Source organism: Triticum dicoccoides, chromosome 6B (assembly GCF_002162155.2).
Source record: "Triticum dicoccoides isolate Atlit2015 ecotype Zavitan chromosome 6B, WEW_v2.0, whole genome shotgun sequence".
Lineage (NCBI taxonomy): Eukaryota > Viridiplantae > Streptophyta > Magnoliopsida > Poales > Poaceae > Triticum > Triticum dicoccoides.
Window position 1 is genome coordinate 681,593,596 of NC_041391.1, and position 22,655 is coordinate 681,616,250.

The following is a 22,655-nucleotide window of genomic DNA, read 5'->3' on the forward strand; positions in this document are numbered from 1 at the left end:
AAGACATTGTGTAAAATGTTTCACAATTAATACCGCCTGGAACACCATAGTGTGATGGTGTGTCCGAACATCATAGTTGCACCCTTTTGGATATGGTGCGTATCATGATGTCTCTTATCGAATTACCACTATCGTTCATGGGTTAGGCATTAGAGACAACCACATTCACTTTAAATAGGGCACCACGTAATTCCGTTGAGATGACACCGTATGAATTATGGTTTAGAGAAACCTAAGTTGTCGTTTCTTAAAGGTTTGGGGCTGCGACGCTTATGTGAAAAAGTTTCAGGATTAAGCTCGAACCCAAAGCGGATAAAATGCATCTTCATAGGACACCCAAAACAGTTGGGTATACCTCCTGTCTCAGATTCGAAAGCAATAAGGGATTGTTTCTAGAATCGGGTCCTTTCTCGAGGAAAAGTTTCTCTCGAAAGAATTGAGTGGGAGGATGGTGGAAACTTGATGAGGTTATTGAACTGTCTCTTCAACTAGTGTGTGGCAGGGCACAGGAAGTTGTTCCTGTGGCACCTACACCAATTGAAGTGGAAGCTTATGATATTGATCATGAAACTTCGGATCAAGTCACTACCAAACCTCGTAGGATGACAAGGACACGTACTACTTCGGAGTGGTACAGTAATCCTGTCTTAAAAGTCATGTTGCTAGACAACAATGAACCTACGAGCTATGGAGAAGCGATGGTGGGCCCAAATTCCGACAAATGGTTAGAAGCCATGAAATCCGAGATAGTATCCATATATCAGAACAAAGCATGGACTTTGATGGACTTGCCCGATGATTGGCAATCCATTGAGATAAATGGATCTTTAAGAAGAAGACGGACGTGGATGGTAATGTCACCGTCCATGAAGCTCGACTTGTGGCGAAAAGTTTTTCACAAGTTCAAGGAGTTGACTACGATGAGATTTTCTCATCCGTAGCGATGCTTAAAGTCCGTCGGATTCATGTTAGCATTAGCTGTATTTATGAAATCTGGCAAATGGATATCAAAACGAGTTTCCTTACCAGTTTTCGTGAGGAAAGGTTGTATATAATACAATCAGAAAGTTTTGTCGATCCTAAGGATGCTAAAAGGTATGCTAGCTCCAGCGATCCTTCTAAGGACTGGAGTGAGCATCTCGGAGTTGGAATGTATGCTTTGATGATGATCAAAGATTTTGGGTTTGTACAAAGTTTATGAGAAACTTGTATTTCCAAAGAAGTGAGTGGGAGCACTATAGAATTTCTGATAAGTATATGTTGTTGACATATTGTTGATCAGAAATGATGTAGAATTTCTGGAAAGCATATAGGGTTATTTGAAATGTGTTTTTCAATAGAAAACCTGGATTAAGCTACTTGAGCATTAAGCATCAAGATCTATAAGGATAGATCAAAACGCTTAATGGTACTTTCAAATGAGCACATACCTTGACATGATCTTGAAGGTGTTCAAGATGAACCAGTCAAAGAAGGAGTTCTTGCCTGAGTTGTAAGGTACGAAGTTAAGACTTAAAGCTCGACCACGGCAGAATAGAGAGAAAGGACGAAGGTCGTCCCCTATGCTTAAGACGTAGGCTCTTCAGTATGCTATGCTGTGTACCGCACCTGAAGTGTGCCTTGCCATGAGTTAGTCAAGGGGTACAAGAGTGATCCATGAATGGATCACAGGACAGCGGTCAAAGTTATCCTTAGTAACTAGTGGACTAAGGAATTTTCTCGATTATGGAGGTGGTAAAAGAGTTCGTCGTAAAGGGTTACGTCGATGCAAGCTTAACACCTATCCGGATAGCTCTGAGTAGAGATACCGAATACGTATAATGGAGCAACAATTTAGAATAGCTCCAAGTAGAACAGTTATTTGGAATAGCTCCAAATAGAACGTGGGAGCTACATCTAGGAGATGACATAGAGATTTGTAAAGCACACACGGATCTGAAAGGTTCAGACCCGTTGACTAAAACCTCTCTCACAAGCAACATGATCAAACATAAAACTCATTGAGTGTTAATCACATAGTGATGTGAACTAGACTACTGACTCTAGTAAACTCTTGGGTATTAGTCACATGGCGATGTGACCTGTGAGTGTTAATCACATGGCGATGTGAACTAGATTATTGACTCTAGTGCAAGTGGGAGACTGTTGGAAATATGCCCTAGAGGCAATAATAAAAGTATTATTATTATATTTCCTTGTTCATGATAATTGTCTTTTATTCATGCTATAACTGTATTATCCGGAAATCGTAATACACGTGTGAATACATAGACCACAATATGTCCCTAGTGAGCCTCTAGTTGACTAGCTCGTTGTGATCAACAGATAGTCATGGTTTCCTGGCTATGGACATTGGATGTCGTTGATAACAGGATCACATCATTAGGAGAATGATGTGATGGACAAGACCCAATCCTAAGACTAGCACAAAAGATCGAGTAGTTCATTTGCTAGAGCTTTGCGAATGTCAAGTATCTCTTCCTTTGACCATGAGATCGTATAACTCCTGGATACCGTAGGAGTGCTTTGGGTGTATCAAACGTCACAACGTAACTGGGTGACTATAAAGGTGCACTACAGGTATCTCCGAAAGTATCTATTGTTTTATGCGGATCGAGACTGGGATTTGTCACTCCGTGTAAACGGAGAGGTATCTCTGGGCCCACTCGGTAGGACATCATCATATGCGCAATGTGACCAAGGATTTGATCACGGGATGATGTGTTACGGAACGAGTAAAGTGACTTGCCGATAACGAGATTGAACAAGGTATTGGATACCGACGATCGAATCTCGGGCAAGTAAAATATCGCTAGACAAAGGGAATTGAATACGGGATTGATTAAGTCCTTGACATCGTGTTTCATCCGATGAGATCATCGTGGAACATGTGGGAGCCAACATGGGTATCCAGATCCCGCTGTTGGTTATTGACCGGAGAACGTCTCGGTCATGTCTGCATGTCTCCCGAACCCGTAGGGTCTACACACTTAAGGTTCGATGACGCTAGGGTTATAAAGGAAGTTTGTATGTGGTTACTGAATATTGTTCGGAGTCCCGGATGAGATCCCGGACGTCACGAGGAGTTCCGGAATGGTCCGGAGGTAAAGATTTATATATAGGAAGTCCTGTTTCGGCAATCGGGACAAGTTTCGGGGTCATCGGTATTGTACCGGGACCACCGGAAGGGTCCCGGGGGCCCACCGGGTGGGGCCACCTGCCCCGGGGGGCCACATGGGCTGAAGGGGGTGCGCCTTGGCCTACATGGGCCAAGGGCACCAGCCCCAAGAGGCCCATGCGCAAGGAAACTTGGAGAGGGAAGAGTCCTAAAGGGGGAAGGCACCTCCGAGGTGCCTTGGGGAGGATGGACTCCTCCCCATCCTTAGCCGCACCCCTTCCTTGGAGGAGGGGGCAAGGCTGCGCCCTCCCCCTCTCCCTTGGCCCTATATATAGTGGGGAAAAGGAGGAGCAATCATACCTAAGGCCTTTGGTTGCCTCCCTCTCCCTCCCGTGACACATCTCCTCTCCCGTAGGTGCTCGGCGAAGCCCTGCAGGGATTGCCACGCTCCTCCACCACCACCACGCCGTTGTGCTGCTGTTGGATGGAGTCTTCCTCAACCTCTCCCTCTCTCCTTGCTGGATCAAGGCGTGGGAGACATCGTCGAGCTGTACGTGTGTTGAACGCGGAGGTGCCGTCCGTTCGGCACTTGATCATCGGTGATCTGAATCACGACGAGTACGACTCCATCAACCCCGTTCACTTGAACGCTTCCGCTTAGCGATCTACAAGGGTATGTAGATGCAAACTCTCCTCTCCTTTCTACTCGTTGCTGGTCTCTCCATAGATAGATCTTGGTGATACGCGTAGGAAAATTTTGAATTTCTGCTACGTTCCCCAACAAGCACCGCTTGGTGACGCACCCGTTCTCCCTGCAGAACAAGATGTTATGAACGCTTGGCAGGCACGTTTCGATGACTACTCCCTCGTTCAGTGCGGCATGCTTTACAGCCTAGAGCCGGGGCTCCAAAAGCGTTTTGAGAGACATGGAGCATATGAGATGTTCGAAGAGCTGAAAATGGTTTTCCAAGCTCATGCCCGGGTCGAGAGATATGAAGTCTCCGACAAATTCTTCAGCTGTAAGATGGAGGAAAACAGTTCTGTCAGTGAGCACATACTCACTATGTCTGGGTTGCATAACCGCTTGACTCAGCTGGGAGTTAATCTCCCGGATGATGCGGTCATTGACAGAATCCTCCAGTCGCTTCCACCAAGCTACAAGAGCTTTGTGATGAACTTCAATATGCAGGGGATGGAAAAGACCATTCCTGAAGTATTTTCTATGCTGAAATCAGCGGAGGTAGAAGTCAGGAAGGAACATCAAGTGTTGATGATCAATAAAACCACTAAGTTCAAGAAAGGCAAGGGTAAAAAGAGCTTCAAGAAGGACGACAAGGAGGTTGCCGCGCCCGGAAAGCAAGCTGCCGGGAAGAAGCCAAAGAATGGACCCAAGCCCGAGACTGAGTGCTTTTATTGCAAGGGAAGCGGTCACTGGAAGCGGAACTGCCCTAAGTACTTAGCGGATAAGAAGGCCGGCAAAACAAAAGGTATATGTGATATACATGTAATTGATGTGTACCTTACTAGTGCCCGTAGTAGCTCCTGGGTATTTGATACCGGTGCAGTTGCTCACATTTGTAACTCAAAGCAGGGGCTGCGGAATAAGCGGAAACTGGCAAAGGACGAGGTGACGATGCGCGTCGGGAATGGTTCCAAGGTCAATGTGATCGCCGTCGGCACGCTACCTCTACATCTCCCTTCGGGATTAGTTTTAAACCTTAATAATTGTTATTTAGTGCCAGCTTTGAGCATGAACATTGTATCGGGATCTCGTTTAATTCGAGATGGCTACTCTTTTAAATCTGAGAATAATGGTTGTTCCATTTTTATGAGAGATATGTTTTATGGTCATGCTCCTATGGTGAATGGTTTATTCCTTATGAATCTCGAACGTGATGCTACACATATTCATAACGTGAGTACCAAAAGAAGTAAGGTTGATAATGATAGTCCCACATACTTGTGGCATTGCCGCCTTGGTCACATAGGTGTTAAACGCATGAAGAAGCTCCATGCTGATGGACTTTTAGAGTCTCTTGATTATGAATCATTTGACACGTGCGAACCATGCCTTATGGGTAAAATGACCAAGACTCCGTTCTCAGGAACAATGGAGCGAGCAACCGACTTATTGGAAATCATACATACTGATGTGTGCGGTCCGATGAGTGTTGAGGCTCGTGGTGGCTATCGTTATGTTCTCACCCTCACTGATGATTTAAGTAGGTATGGGTATATCTACTTAATGAAACACAAATCTGAAACCTTTGAAAAGTTCAAGGAATTTCAGAGTGAGGTTGAAAATCAACGTGACAGGAAGATCAAGTTTCTGCGATCAGATCGTGGAGGAGAATACTTGAGTCACGAGTTTGGGGCACACTTAAGAAAATGTGGAATAGTTTCACAACTCACGCCGCCTGGAACACCTCAGCGTAATGGTGTGTCCGAACGTCGTAATCGCACTCTGTTAGATATGGTGCGATCTATGATGTCTCTTACCGATTTACCGCTTTCTTTTTGGGGCTATGCTTTAGAGACTGCCGCATTCACTTTAAATAGGGCTCCGTCGAAATCCGTTGAGACGACACCGTATGAATTATGGTTTGGGAAGAAACCTAAGCTGTCGTTTCTAAAAGTTTGGGGATGCGATGCTTATGTCAAGAAACTTCAACCTGAAAAGCTCGAACCCAAGTCGGATAAATGTGTCTTCATAGGATACCCAAAAGAAACTATTGGGTACACCTTCTACCTCAGATCCGAAGGCAAGATCTTTGTTGCCAAGAATGGGTCCTTTCTGGAGAAAGAGTTTCTCTCGAAAGAAGTAAGTGGGAGGAAAGTAGAGCTTGATGAAGTATTACCTCTTGAACCGGAAAATGGCGCAACTCAAGAAAATGTTCCTGAGGTGCCTGCACCGACTAGAGAGGAAGTTAATGATCAAGATACTTCTGATCAAGCCCCTACTGAAATTCGAAGGTCCACAAGGACACGTTCCGCACCAGAGTGGTACGGCAACCCTGTCTTGGAAATCATGTTGTTAGACAACGGTGAACCTTCGAACTATGAAGAAGCGATGGTGGGCCCGGATTCCGACAAATGGCTAGAAGCCATGAAATCCGAGATAGGATCCATGTATGAAAACAAAGTATGGACTTTGACTGACTTGCCCGTTGAGCGGCGAGCCATAGAAAATAAATGGATCTTTAAGAGGAAGACAGACGCGGATGGTAATGTGACCATCTATAAAGCTCGGCTTGTCGCTAAGGGTTATCGACAAGTTCAAGGGGTTGACTACGATGAGACTTTCTCACCGGTAGCGAAGCTGAAGTCCGTTCGAATCATGTTAGCAATTGCCGCATTCTATGATTACGAAATATGGCAAATGGACGTCAAAACGGCATTCCTTAATGGTTTCCTTAAGGAAGAATTGTATATGATGCAGCCGGAAGGTTTTGTCGATCCTAAGAATGCTGACAAAGTGTGCAAGCTCCAACGCTCGATTTATGGGCTGGTGCAAGCATCTCGGAGTTGGAACATTCGCTTTGATGAGATGATCAAAGCGTTTGGGTTTACACAGACTTATGGAGAAGCCTGCGTTTACAAGAAAGTGAGTGGGAGCTCTGTAGCATTTCTCATATTATATGTAGATGACATACTCTTGATGGGAAATGATATAGAACTCTTGGACAACATCAAGGCCTACTTGAATAAAAGTTTTTCAATGAAGGACCTTGGAGAAGCTGCTTATATATTAGGCATCAAAATCTATAGAGATAGATCAAGACGCCTCATAGGTCTTTCACAAAGCACATACCTTGATAAGATATTGAAGAAGTTCAATATGGATCAGTCCAAGAAAGGGTTCTTGCCTGTGCTACAAGGTGTGAAATTGAGCTCAGCTCAATGTCCGACCACGGCAGAAGATATAGAAGAGATGAGCGTCATCCCCTATGCCTCAGCCATAGGTTCTATTATGTATGCCATGCTGTGTACCAGACCTGATGTTAACCTTGCCGTCAGTTTGGTAGGAAGGTACCAAAGTAATCCCGGCAAGGAACACTTGACAGCGGTCAAGAATATCCTGAAGTACCTGAAAAGGACTAAGGAAATGTTTCTCGTTTATGGAGGTGACGAAGAGCTCGTCGTAAAGGGTTACGTCGACGCTAGCTTCGACACAGATCTGGATGACTCTAAGTCACAAACCGGATACGTGTATATTTTGAATGGTGGGGCAGTAAGCTGGTGCAGTTGCAAGCAAAGCATCGTGGCGGGATCTACATGTGAAGCGGAGTACATGGCAGCCTCGGAGGCAGCACATGAAGCAATATGGGTGAAGGAGATCATCACCGACCTAGGAGTCATGCCCAATGCGTCGGGGCCGATCAAGCTCTTCTGTGACAACACTGGAGCTATTGCACTTGCCAAGGAGCCCAGGTTCCACAAGAAGACAAGGCACATCAAGCGTCGCTTCAACTCCATTCGTGAAAATGTTCAAGATGGAGACATAGAGATTTGTAAAGTACATACGGACCTGAATGTAGCAGATCCGTTGACTAAACCTCTCCCTAGAGCAAAACATGATCAACACCAGAATTCCATGGGTGTTCGATTCATCACAATGTAACTAGATTATTGACTCTAGTGCAAGTGGGAGACTGTTGGAAATATGCCCTAGAGGCAATAATAAAAGCATTATTATTATATTTCCTTGTTCATGATAATTGTCTTTATTCATGCTATAATTGTGTTATCCGGAAATCGTAATGCATGTGTGAATAAGAGACACCAACATGTCCCTAGTGAGCCTCTAGTTGACTAGCTCGTTGATCAACAGATAGTCATGGTTTCCTGACTATGGACACTGGATGTCATTGATAACGAGATCACATCATTGGGAGAATGATGTGATGGACGAGACCCAATCCTAAACATAACACAAGATCGTATAGTTCGTTTGCTAGAGTTTTGCAATGTCAAGTATCTTTTCCTTAGACCATGAGATCGTGTAACTCCCGGATACCGTAGGAGTGCTTTGGGTATGCCAAACGTCACAACGTAACTGGGTGACTATAAAGGTAGACTACGGGTATCTCCGAAAGTGTCTGTTGGGTGACATGGATCAAGACTGGGATTTGTCACTCCGTATGACGGAGAGGTATCACTGGGCCCACTCGGTAATGCATCATCATAATGAGCTCAGAGTGACCAAGTGTCTGGTCACGGGATCATGCATTACGGTACGAGTAAAGTGACTTGCCGGTAACGAGATTGAACGAGGTATTGGGATACCGACGATCGAATCTCGGGCAAGTAACATATCGATAGACAAAGGGAATAGCGTACGGGGTTGATTGAATCCTCGACATCGTGGTTCATCCGATGAGATCATCGTGGAGCATGTGGGAGCCAACATGGGTATCCAGATCCCGCTGTTGGTTATTGACCGAAGAGTCGTCTCGGTCATGTCTGCTTGTTTCCCGAACCCGTAGGGTCTACACACTTAAGGTTCGGTTACGCTAGGGTTGTAGGGATATGTATATGCAGTAACCCGAATGTTGTTCGGAGTCCCGGATGAGATCCCGGACGTCGCGAGGAGTTCCGGAATGGTCCAGAGGTAAAGATTTATATATGGGAAGTCCTGTTTCGGGCATCGGGACAAGTTTCGGGGTTATCGGTATTGTACCGGGACCACCGGAAGGGTCCCGGGGGTCCACCGGGTGGGTCCACCTGCCCCGGGGGGCCACATGGGCTGCAAGGGGGTGCGCCTTGGCCTAATGGGCCAAGGGCACCAGCCCCACATAGGCCCATGCGCCTAGGGTTCAAGGGGGCAAGAGTCCTAGGAGGGTAAGGCACCTCCTAGGTGCCTTGGGGGGGAGGGAAACCCCCCTTGGCCGCCGCACCCCCTAGGAGATTGGATCTCCTAGGGCCGGCCACCCCCCCTTGGCACCCCTATATATAGTGGGGGAGAGGAGGGACTTCATACCTGAACGCCTTGGCCTTTGGTTGCCTCCTTCTCCCTCCCCAACACCTCCTCCACCTCCATAGTGCTTAGCGAAGCTCTGCCGGAGTACTGCAGCTCCATCAACACCACGTCGTCGTGCTGCTGCTGGTGCCATCTCCCTCAACCTCTCCTCCCTCCCTTGCTGGATCAAGAAGGAGGAGACGTGGCTGTTCCGTACGTGTGTTGAACGCGGAGGTGCCGTCCGTTCGGCGCTGGTCATCGGTGATTTGGATCACGTCGAGTACGACTACATCATCACCGTTCTTTTGAACGCTTCCGTGCGCGATCTACAAAGGTATGTAGATGCATCTAATCACTCGTTGCTAGATGAACTCCTAGATGATCTTGGTGAAACGAGTAGGAAAATTTTTGTTTTCTGCAACGTTCCACAACAGAACTGCCCTAAGTACTTAGCGGATAAGAAGGCCGGCAAAACAAAAGGTATATGTGATATACATGTAATTGATGTGTACCTTACTAGTGCCCGTAGTAGCTCCTGGGTATTTGATACCGGTGCAGTTGCTCACATTTGTAACTCAAAGCAGGGGCTGCGGAATAAGCGGAAACTGGCAAAGGACGAGGTGACGATGCGCGTCGGGAATGGTTCAAAGGTCAATGTGATCGCCGTCGGCACGCTACCTCTGCATCTCCCTTCGGGATTAGTTTTAAACCTTAATAATTGTTATTTAGTGCCAGCTTTGAGCATGAACATTGTATCGGGATCTCGTTTAATTCGAGATGGCTACTCTTTTAAATCTGAGAATAATGGTTGTTCCATTTTTATGAGAGATATGTTTTATGGTCATGCTCCTATGGTGAATGGTTTATTCTTTATGAATCTCGAACGTGATGCTACACATGTTCATAATGTGAGTACCAAAAGAAGTAAAGTTGATAATGATAGTCCCACATACTTGTGGCACTGCCGCCTTGGTCACATAGGTGTCAAACGCATGAAGAAGCTCCATGCTGATGGACTTTTAGAGTCTCTTGATTATGAATCATTTTACACGTGCGAACCATGCCTTATGGGTAAAATGACCAAGACTCCGTTCTCAGGAACAATGGAGCGAGCAACCGACTTATTGGAAATCATACATACCGATGTGTGCGGTCCAATGAGTGTTGAGGCTCGCGGTGGCTATCGTTATGTTCTCACCCTCACTGATGATTTAAGTAGGTATGGGTATATCTACTTAATGAAACACAAGTCTGAAACCTTTGAAAAGTTCAAGGAATTTCAGAGTGAGGTTGAAAATCAACGTGACAGGAAAATCTAGTTTCTACGATCAGATCGTGGAGGAGAATACTTGAGTCACGAGTTTGGCACACACTTAAGAAAATGTGGAATAGTTTCACAACTCACGCCGCCTGGAACACCTCAGCGTAATGGTGTGTCCGAACGTCGTAATCGCACTCTATTAGATATGGTGCGATCTATGATGTCTCTTACCGATTTACCGCTTTCTTTTTGGGGCTATGCTTTAGAGACTGCCGCATTCACTTTAAATAGGGCTCCGTCGAAATCCGTTGAGACGACACCGTATGAATTATGGTTTGGGAAGAAACCTAAGCTGTCGTTTCTAAAAGTTTGGGGATGCGATGCTTATGTCAAGAAACTTCAACCTGAAAAGCTCGAACCCAAATCGGAAAAATGCGTCTTCATAGGGTACCCAAAAGAAACTATTGGGTACACCTTCTACCTTAGATCCGAAGGCAAGATCTTTGTTGCCAAGAATGGGTCCTTTCTGGAGAAAGAGTTTCTCTCGAAAGAAGTAAGTGGGAGGAAAGTAGAGCTTGATGAAGTATTGCCTCTTGAACCGGAAAATGGCGCAACTCAAGAAAATGTTCCTGAGGTGCCAGCACCGACTAGAGAGGAAATTGTCGGAGAGGTATCTCTGGGCCCTCTCAGTAATGCACATCACTATAAGCCTTGCAAGCAATGTGACCAATGAGTTGGTTACGGGATGATGCATTACGTAACGAGTAAAGAGACTTGCCGGTAACGAGATTGAACTAGGTATTGGATACCGACGATCAAATCTCGGGCAAGTAACATACCGATGACAAAGGGAACAACGTATGTTGTTATGCGGTTTGACCGATAAAGATGTTCGTAGAATATGTAGGAACCAATATGGGCGTCCAGGTTCCGCTATTGGTTATTGACCGAGAATAGTTCTAGGTCATGTCTGTTGGAAATATGCCCTAGAGGCAATAATAAAAGCATTATTATTATATTTCCTTGTTCATGATAATTGTCTTTATTCATGCTATAATTGTGTTATCTGGAAATCGTAATACATGTGTGAATAACAGACATCAACATGTCCCTAGTGAGCCTCTAGTTGACTAGCTCGTTGATCAACAGATAGTCATGATTTCCTGACTATGGACACTGGATGTCATTGATAACGAGATCACATCATTAGGAGAATGATGTGATGGACAAGACCCAATCCTAAACATAGCACAAGATCGTATAGTTCGTTTGCTAGAGTTTTCTAATGTCAAGTATCTTTTCCTTAGACCATGAGATCGTGTAACTCCCGGATACTATAGGAGTGCTTTGGGTATGCCAAACGTCACAACGTAACTGGGTGACTATAAAGGTAGACTACGGGTATCTCCGAAAGTGTCTGTTGGGTGACATGGATCAAGACTGGGATTTGTCACGCCGTATGACGGAGAGGTATCACTGGGCCCACTCGGTAATGCATCATCATAATGAGCTCAGAGTGACCAAGTGTCTGGTCACGGGATCATGCATTACGGTACGAGTAAAGTGACTTGCCGGTAACGAGATTGAACGAGGTATTGGGATACCGACGATCGAATCTCGGGCAAGTAACATATCGATAGACAAAGGGAATAGCGTACGGGGTTGATTGAATCCTCGACATCGTGGTTCATCCGATGAGATCATCGTGGAGCATGTGGGAGCCAACATGGGTATCCAGATCCCGCTGTTGGTTATTGACCGGAGAGTCGTCTCGGTCATGTCTGCTTGTCTCTCGAACCCGTAGGGTCTACACACTTAAGGTTCAGTTACGCTAGGGTTGTAGGGATATGTATATGCAGTAACCCGAATGTTGTTCGGAGTCCCGGATGAGATCCCGGACGTCACGAGGAGTTCCGGAATGGTCCGGAGGTAAAGATTTATATATGGGAAGTCCTGTTTCGGGCATCGGGACAAGTTTCGGGGTTATTGGTATTGTACCGGGACCACCGGAAGGGTCCCGGGGGTCCACCGGGTGGGTCCACCTGTCCCGGGGGGCCACATGGGCTGTAAGGGGGTGCGCCTTGGCCTATTGGGCCAAGGGCACCAGCCCCACATAGGCCCATGCGCCTAGGGTTTAGAAGGGGAAGAGTCCTAGGAGGGTAAGGCACCTCCTAGGTGCCTTGGGGGGGAGGGAAACCCCCTAGGCCGCCGCACCCCCTAGGAGATTGGATCTCCTAGGGCCGGACACCCCCCCTTGGCACCCCTATATATAGTGGGGGAGAGGAGGGACTTCATACCTGAACGCCTCGGCCTTTGGTTGCCTCCTTCTCCCTCCCCAACACCTCCTCAACCTCCATAGTGCTTAGCGAAGCTCTGCCGGAGTACTGCAGCTCCATCAACACCACGCCGTCGTGCTGCTGCTGGTGCCATCTCCCTCAACCTCTCCTCCCTCCCTTGCTGGATCAAGAAGGAGGAGACGTGGTTGTTCCGTACGTGTGTTGAACGCGGAGGTGCCGTCCGTTCGGCGCTGGTCATCGGTGATTTGGATCACGTCGAGTACGACTACATCATCACCGTTCTTTTGAACGCTTCCGCTCGCGATCTACAAAGGTATGTAGATGCATCTAATCACTCGTTGCTAGATGAACTCCTAGATGATCTTGGTGAAACGAGTAGGAAAATTTTTGTTTTCTGCAACGTTCCCCAACAACACCTCCAATTCTTCCCCATGTGAGCTTAACATAGTTATTAAGTAATTTATATTGTTTATTTCAAAATAGTTGACAACTTATCTCCATTGACAGCTTATTTTCATTCTTCAAAGAATGTGCGGAAGATGGTAGACAGAACCTACTACACCGAAGACTCCAAATTAACTTATCAGGAGAAAAATGATCTGGTCGCATTTTGTACTGATCTTGAGAATTACAATATCTACAATCAAACTCCTCAACATTATGGTCAATACGTGTCACTAGTGCACGTGTTGAACTACGATAACTACCATGGAGATACCCTGGTAAGATTATTTTTTACTATTACAACATCCATGCATCTTTTTGCACACTTCTAAAACTAGTACATCATTGCTAACTACGAAGTTATTACTATGTTTTTCAATAGATAATCCCGAATGATCGTGTGCCTCATCTGATTTATACGCATGGTAGCCTTCATGTTTTGAACATACAACCAGGTCGTCCTACGAATCTCAACTGTCCATACCGGGTTTCTCAAAGAAGTGAAGACATAACAATCAAAGAATGGAAAAAATGTATGGACAGTCGTAAGGAGCTTCTTGGAAGCAAAAAGCAGCGAAGGGCAAGAATTGGAGACAGGATGATCGCCATTCTTCATAATGGAGAGTCAGTGTCTATATTGTTTTATGCTATTTTACCTTAAGGGTGTTTAGGTCCTACCTGATACTGATGATCATGTGCTAAGAACAATTACGTAGGGTTGGGTTCGATGACTATGAGGATGATGATCGTATGACTTATTATTAATAACGAGTAGAAGTTGTATGATGATGCATGATTAGTAGGACTTGTTATTATATATGATGATGTATGATGCGAGCATGCATGAGCATGTTATATCAGCGGGTGAAATGAACATAGCAACAGCGTTGATAAACCAAGGACGAAGATATAAGAGAGGACACTTCTCTCTATTAGCTAGCTAATAACAACCTAAAAATAACCCCCAAAACCCCTAAAGCAGCCACTTTTGTAAAAAAACATGGACTTTTGGTCCCGGTTGGTGCCACCAACCGGGACCAAAGGCCCCCTGACTGGGCTCGGCGGACCGGCCACGTGGAGGCACATCTGTCCCGGTTCGTGTTTGAACCGGGACTAATGGGTGGGGGTATTTGTAACGACCCATTAGTCCCGGTTCATGAACCGGGACTAAAGGCCCTTACGAACCGGGACTAATTGGTGTTTTTCTACTAGTGGATGATGGTGATGATGATCTTTATGAAGAGAACATTGACTTTGATGTTAATGATCAAGCTCATCTAGAGGAGGAAGAGGTTGAGCCTGACTATCTACTTGAAGATGAAGACCTTGATATCTCCACTGAAGAACGGGAGCAACTTAAGTACAAGTTCAAAGCTTTCAATTCCAAGGTGGACATGAAATCCCCTGTTTTTCAAGTGGGCATGGTCTTTGCTGATGTGGTTGAGCTGAGGAAAGCTCTTACTGCATATTCAATAAGGAACAGAGTGCAGATCAAGAAGCTGAAGAATGATAAGATAAGATTGGAGGCAGTGTGTACTCCAGGCTGCTCTTGGCTGCTGAAGGCTAGCTATGACAATAGGACTGGAGGATTTGTCATAAAGGCTTACAATTCAGAGCATGTTTGCCAGAAGAAATGGAAAATAAAAGATTTGACAGCTAAATTCTTGTGCAACTTTTTCACAGATGAGTTCAGAGATGACCACAAGATGTCACTTGGCACATTTTCAAGAAAATGCACTAGTGAGTTCAATTGTACCCCTAACAGATGGAAGCTAGCAAGGGCTAGAAACCAAACACTTAATCAGATCCATGGTGATGAGGAGGAGCAGTTCAGCAGGTTAAGGGATCTGCATGAATTAAGGACAAAAAATCCAGGGTCTACATTTCTGGTTACTAGTGAACTTGTCAAGGATACCAAATTTCCATTGGGCAGGAAGTGTTTGAAAACATTGTATTGGTCTTATGATGCATGCAAAAGAGGGTGGCTAAAGGGCTGCAGACCAATTATATTCATTGATGGCTGTCATATGAAAACAAGGTTCAAAGGAGTGCTGCAGGTATTGATCCTAATGACTGCATTTTCCCAATTGCAATGGGTTGGGTGGAAGTAGAATGCACTGGTTCATGGGAGTGGTTTCTGACCAGTTTGAAAGATGATCTAAACATCATTAACACTGCCCCCTACACAATGAGTTATGAGCAAAAAGGTTTAATAAATGTTGTGCATAAAGTTTGGCCTGAGTCAGAACACAGGTTTTGTGTGAGGCACATCTACCAGAACTTCAATGAGAGGCACAAAGGGGAGGTTCTGAAGCAAGACCTGTGGGCCATTGCAAGATCACCTAACAAAGTTAAGTGGAGAGAAAATTGTAAGAAGATGGATGATCACTGCCCAGCTGCATTTCATTGGACTGAAAGGTTGGAGCGAAAGACTTGGTGCAAAGCATATTTCAGTGAATTTCCTAAATGTGATATTCTGCTCAACAATAACTCTGAAGTGTTTAACAGGTGAATTAGTTGTTAAATTTGGTTCTTTAACTCTGTGCTTTGAACATATCAGTAGTACTGCCATGCACATGAACCCTAACTGAATTCTCCCACTCTTTGTGCAGCTACATCCTTGATGGCAGAGAGATGTCAGTGCTTTGTATGTTTGAATACATTTTTTACAGGATCATGCACAGGCTAGTGAGTAAGCAGAGAGAAGCTATAGAAAAGTGGACTCACCAGAGGATATGCCCTAAGATCAAGAAGAAATTGGACAAGAATATTGAGTTTTCTACAAATTGCCATGTATCAGAAGCTGGCCAGCAGATCTTTAAAGTTCAGTCAGGGAATTCTAGCTACACAGTGAACCTGTGCTTGCACATTTGTGATTGCAGGAGATGGCAGTTAGGGGGAGTACCCTGTGGGCATGCTATAGCTTGTTGCAGGGAGGAGAGAATTGATCCTCAGACAATGGTTCATGAATGCTATACTGTTGAAACATATCTCAAGGCATATGGGTACACTCTAGTCCCTCTAGGAGACCCAAAGGAGTGGGAGAAACATGATGGATATAAGATATTTCCACCTGTCTTCACTAAACAGTTGGGAAGGCCCAAGAAGAACAGGAAGCAGAGACCAGAGGAGAAGATCAAGAATGGTGTCAGGGTTTTGAACAGAAAAGGTCTTATAATGCACTGCTCAACTTGTGGTAGAGCTGATCACAACAGAAAATGTCATTGCAAATGGCAGGAAACTAACATTCAGGAGGGTGTAGAAGAGGTTGATGAAAACTATGATGACCCATCTTTTCTCCAGGTAAATTCAGTGTTCAACTGAACTTAACTGAATTTAAATGAAGTAACTAAACTTAACTGAATTTAAATGAAGTAACTGAACTTAACTGAATTTAAATGAAGTAACTGAACTTAACTGAATTTAAATGAATTAACTAAACTTAACTGAATTTAAATTCAGTTAAGTGAACTTAACTGAACCCTAACTGAACTTAACTGAACCTGACTGAAGTTAACTAAATTTAAATGAATTAAATGAATCTAACTCAATTTTGTGCTTTTCAGAACATCTTCCCTAGCCACCCAGATTCTAGGTTGGGCCCAACTGAGTCACCAACCAGTATGGTGTTCAACATGACTAAAAGAGAGATTGCAAGAAGAGGTGCTGAAAGGGTTCATGTGCCACTGCCTGAGCTTTCTTCATTTGTTGCTGCTGCTGGTGCTTCCATGCCTCAGCCAAGAGTGACTACAGAAATGCACATAGGTAGGCAAACAAGGGCAAGCACTCAAGCTGAAAACAATGCAACTGCAGCTGGTAGGGGAAGAGGAAGGAAAAGAGCAAGAAATTCAGATGTTGCTGCTGCTGGAGGAAGAGGAGCAAGTGCAACTTCAGGGAGAGGCAGAGGAGCAAATGCAAGTGGAGGGAGAGGAAGAGGAGCAATTGCAACTGCAGGGAGAGGTAGAGGAGCAAATGCAGATGACCAAGTTCCATTTGCAGGGAGAGGAGGAGCATCAAATGCAAATGCATATGCTTGGAGAGGAGGACAAGCAAATGCAACTGATTGGATGGAAGGAGCAGCATATGCAAATGCAAATGCTTGTACAAGAGGAGCAACATATGCAAATGCAAATGCTTGGCCAAGAGGAGCATCAAATGCATATGCTTGGACAGGAGGAGAAGTTCCATCTACAGGGGGAGGAAGAGCAAATGTTCCATATGTAGGCCATCCCCGCGCCGGTGAACACCGCGTACTGGGACAGATTCCAGCCCGAGATCCTCGTCCACGACGACATCTCCGACGCGGAGTCCTCCTCCTCCGACGACTCCGAGTACTGCAAGGTCGACTCCGACAATGACTCTGGCTATAGGGGGACGCTGGCTCTTCTGACGAGGAGGATATAGAGGTCGTCGTCTTGCCTGACGACGGGCCGGAGATCCATGTGGTGGTGCCTGTCGACGCTAGGGAGGGTGGTCACAGGGCTCATCCAATCAAAGTGGACCTGCTTCCAGACGTGCCAGATATCGTCAAGTAGGAGCTGGTGGAGGAGGAGGCAGCACAGGACGCGGTGGCGGAGCCGACAAGGATCGGCAACAAGAGGTCTTCTGCAGTGGAGGTGCGCCGCTCCGAGCGTCTCAAGCGACTGAAGATGTGAAGAAGGACTGAAGAAGAAGGTGAAGTAGTTAGGTATGCTGCTTATAAGTTCAGCATATAAGTTAGTGCTATTTTGCGTTTAGTTAAGTTAGGTGTGCTGCTTATAAGTTCAGCACATAAGTTATTTGTAATCTGCTGTGGGAACTGCTGTAAAGTTATGCTTGAACTGCTGCAATGTTTGCTGAACTTATGCTATGATGATCAAATGATGCTATGCTGCAATGTTGCTATGCTTGCTATCTTGTTGTGTTAATTTTGGTTACAATGCTGCTGCTGTGTTTGCCATGCTGCTAATGCTGTGTTTGCATTGCTACTGTACAGATGAGATGCCATACTACTAAACTTAACATGTTGCTGTTGCTGAACATGAATGTAGTACAGTAGGTTTATCTCTGTTTAGTTAACTGAAACAAATTCAGATAACTGCACTTCAGTTAAGATCTCCTTCACCCTCCTTATCTTGCTCTTGGTCTCCTCCTTGTGCCTGAACAAATCACCAATCATGTACTCTAGTTTCTTCTTCTCCTTCTTCAGCTCACCCCTCTGTGCCACCACTTTGTCCATCTCTTCCTTCATCTTGTCCATCTGTTGCTTCATCTCATCCCTCTCTTTCTCTGCCTTAGCCCTCACAACCTGATGATTGGTAGTGCTAGATTTATCAGACAACTTCTTCTTCTCAAGCTCTTGCTTTAGGTCAGAAACATCAGTCCTTGCATTGCTCAACTCAGTAATTGCCTGCTCCTTGTCAGCCACCATCTTAGCAAAATCTAGTTTAAAAAACCTCAGATCATTTTCCATCTTTTCCTTCTCTTTCACAACCCTAAAATTTTCTTCAGCAAGAACTACACTTTCCCTAAGCCTTAGCTTGTTCTCATCATCATAGATGCCCCAAACCCCTAGCTAAACTCATCTTTAGAGTGGCAGGCCATTCAGGGCCAATCCACTCCACAAAGTTGCATTTTGGTATTTCCTACAAAATAAGAAAGAAAACAACTTTAAATACATGAAAAAGCTTGGGTTCAGTTAAGTTCACAAACAATATGCTCAATTAAGTTCAGTTAGTTCATTTAAATTCAGTTAAGTACACAAACAAGATGCTGTTAACTGAAAAATTCAATTAAGTTCAGTTCAGTTAAGTCAGTTTAGTTCAGTCAAGTCAGTTAAGTTCAGTTAAGTTCAGTTAAGTTCAGTTAAGTTCAGTTAAGTTAGTTCATTTAAATTCAGCTAAGTACACAAACAAGATGCTGTTAACTGTAAATTTCAGTTAATTTCACAAAAAAGATATTGTTAATTTAAATGTTATTAAATGAAAACAATTCAGTTAAATTCACAAACAAGATGTTGTTAACATCCAAAGTTACATGCCACAATCTTATACAGCTCACGGTGAGATGGCACATTCCAAGTTTGATTCAACTGTAGATCTACTAACCTTTTGTGCACAAGCAAGATACCTCCTTCCACTATCAACTGATTCAAAGGAAACAAGCTTCTCACAGACACAACGGTGTTCACATCTAGCTGCAAGATCTGGAGAAAGTCTTGTCCACTCAGAGCAAGAAATGGTGGCAGGAGCAGGAGCCTACAACACAATATAGTCAGCAAAATTCCCCCTTCTTGCCCTAACCCTAACTACCAAAGTCATAGTGAAAAACTGACCTCACTTGTGACAGAGAAGCCGTCGGACGAGGAGCTGGAACCTTCACTCCAAGATACCATGGCGGCGAGCTGGCGGCGGCGGCGAGGAGCTGGAGCAGGGGAAGGAAGCGAGGGAGCAGAGAGGTGAGTGGAGGGTGAGCTGCCGACAGGATAGAATATTCCAACGAATATACCAAAACAGCTGCCACATTGTGGTGAAGTGTGGGTTGATAAGGCAAGAACGCAGGGGGCTAAGTGCAAAAGGCAACGCGCTGACCAGCCAGGCCACTTGGCAACCAGTTGGCGAACTGTGATTGGTTGCAAGTTCAGGGATAAAATAATCAGCTTTTGCAAGTACAAGGACTAAACTATCACCTGACACGTAAGTATAAGGACCTGGGTGCTATTACCTCTTTGTTTCCTCTAGGCATGCACAGCACACCGACGGGACAGCGGCACTGTTACACCCACACCGCGCTCACCACAACCATGGTTTCCTCTCGGCATGCACAGCACACCGACGGGACAGCGGCACTGTTACACCCACTCCGCGCTCACCACAACCATCGTTTCCTGCACACCGACGGGACGGCGGCACTGTTACACCTGGGCCGACCGGCTCAGCGATGACGCACTTGGCACATCACAAATGTGCGGGCCTTTGTAGTATAAAAGGCGGCCATCGGAACTCCCATCGCCTCATCGCTCGCCGTTGCAGTCACGACACCAAAACACAGACGCAAGAACTAATTCTCCGGCCGGGCGGACCTCGAGCGCGTCAGTCAGGATGGCACCCACGGCGGCGGCGCAGCACACGAGGAAGGCGGTGGGTCTGGCGGCGCGCGACGCCTCCGGCCACCTCTCCCCGCTCGCCATCACCCGGAGGTACGTATGCAACGCACGCAAGCCACTCGCTAGCTCTCTGGTGCTTAAGGTTTTACGCTTGTCCGGCGGTGTAGCCAGCACGCGGCACGCCTCCGCATGAGGCAGCGCCGCCGTACGCCGTGCGACTATGCGTGGCCGGGCGCGCCGGCGCCGTCCGATCCCGTTTGGTACGTGTTCGCTAGTTTTTCCCTCGTGCCCCGACCGGTTGCATTGCATGCATGGTTCCGTGGAATAATTTAATTTATTCTCATAATCAAATTGTCGTGTAGCGGACGATGATTAGCGGTCCACCGGATCTGGATTTCGCGAAATTAATCAGCGATATTTCCTCTTGAACAATCCTTCAATGTTCTGAACTAGTATGATTTTAGTGAATTTGTGCGGTTAACGGTGGCCTTGCTCAACTTCTTTATCCCGTATATATCCTCTTTGTTCAGTTGCAGATTCTTAAAATAGTCTCTGTGGCATGTAATTCAAATTTGTTTCCTTAGATTCATACATGGTGGTTATTGGGCTGCTTTCTGTGTTATTTTTAATATGAAATTCGGCCTTCACTTGCAAATAGTACGAATTGTCATGTGTCCACTACAACCGTAACAGGTAGTGTAAATTACCATGACACCCATCTTTTTCTTCGTCTTTGGAGTTTTCAGGGGACACCGCTGTTAGTTGTAAAAGCGACATACATGTGATGTGTCACTCCGAGTGACTTGTCACTATTAGCTTGTAGTGCAATTCCTTTGCCTCTGCGCGCTTGTGGCTCTTACTCTTCCTATGTGTGGTATGAATCAAGTGGCTCATGTGGGCAAACCTCAATGGTACACCTGTTTCGATGACTTCATTGATTAGTACTCTCCCCGTTCATTATTGTAAGATGTCTTGGATATTTCAATATGAGCTATATATGGACTGAGGCAAAGAAATAGTGAATGCATTTGCCATTAACGTCAACACGAACTTTTTTCCATGTTGTAATCTTTAGGTGACCCTACTGTTAGTTGTAAAGGCACATACATGTGATGTGTCACCCTCAGTTACTTGTCACTATTAGCTTGTAGTACAATTCATTTGCCTTTGTGCGTGTGGCCTTTGCTCTTCCTATGTGGTGTATGAATCGAGTGGCTCATGTAGTCATGTGGGCAAACCTCAATGGCACACCTGTTTCAACAACTTCATTGATTAGTACTTTACTAGGACTTGACTGGTCGGCAAAGAGGTTCTAGCGATTTCATTATTATTTTTTGTTATTACTCATTAGCTTTGTTTGGATTGAATCTACTTGATCAGAAGAGGATTTAGTTTCCTAGAACTTTTTCTAAAGAACAAGCTATGCAATTTAATCATCATCACATCTTTCGTAAATAGTGAATACCTAGCTATTTAGGCTCATTTCATGCAATCATGCAAAGGTACCGTCACAAGTTTGTCATAAAAATGTTTTGATATTTTTATTTTACTTACATATTTGTGTAAAGCAATGCTACCAACATGTGGGCATACCATGCCCATTACAAAGCAATAGTTTGCAGTGGGAAATGAATGACTCTTGTAATTTGTAGATGGTGCTAGTGGTTTCATGTTGTTATCCTAAACGCGCTAGTATGGTATGAGCTGTATAAGGTGGTTGATGGATGGTTTTAGGATCTGCCATCCTTGAATTTGCTTTGCAAATTATTTTCTCAAACCTCTATTTTTCTGAAGAGTAATAATATGCCAGATTATGTGATTTGCTCAAAGGAGTAAGATTATTTGTATGAATGCTAAAATTCAGCGGCTTGATTAGACAAGGAAAACAGGAAAACAAAAATCGATCCTTTTGCATGTATGACTGGTTTTTTGGATTTTGAACCTTGTTGACCGTATCGGTCTGTGTGTGAGTGGTGTTGTGAACCTTGTTCTTGATGGATTCTGTTATCTAAACCAGGCATTTGCCTCTTTGATAACTGAGACTAGTTGCGTCAGCGAGCACTCAATTGAGTTGATAGACGAAACCATGATTTATTAGCCTGATTTACACACTTGAATGTACTCCCTCCATTCCAAAATATTTGAAGTTCTATGTTTAAGTCAATCTTCTTTAAGTTTAACCAAATCTATAAAAAAACATATACCAACATTTTCAAAACAATTTAGTTTATATAGATTCATCATAAAATATATTTTCATACTACATACTTTTGACTTTGTATAGTTATTGGAAAATTTTCCTATAACTTGGTCAGACAAACCTAGAACTCAAAATATTCAGGAATAGAGGTACGTAGTACGTAAGGGCTTCTCCAAAGAAGACCCTCAAACCTCTACTATATGTCCAGACCACCTTTGTCATCCAACGGGGATCTGTATATGTCCGCTTAAAAGTCCGTACGTACGGATTTCGGTATCCAAGAGACAAACGT

General features: G+C 44.8%; 1 protein-coding gene across 1 annotated transcript in view; it reads left to right on the forward strand.

The window, feature by feature from the left end:
- The first annotated feature begins 20,025 nt into the window (after positions 1-20,025).
- LOC119326802 (probable cinnamyl alcohol dehydrogenase 5) overlaps positions 20,026-22,655 on the forward strand; it is a 5,143-nt gene continuing 2,513 nt past the window's right edge. The window contains exon 1 of the mRNA XM_037600405.1: positions 20,026-20,256. Within this exon, the coding sequence (XP_037456302.1) occupies positions 20,159-20,256 (98 nt within the window). The 5' untranslated portion in view covers positions 20,026-20,158. The remainder of the gene's footprint in view (positions 20,257-22,655) is intronic.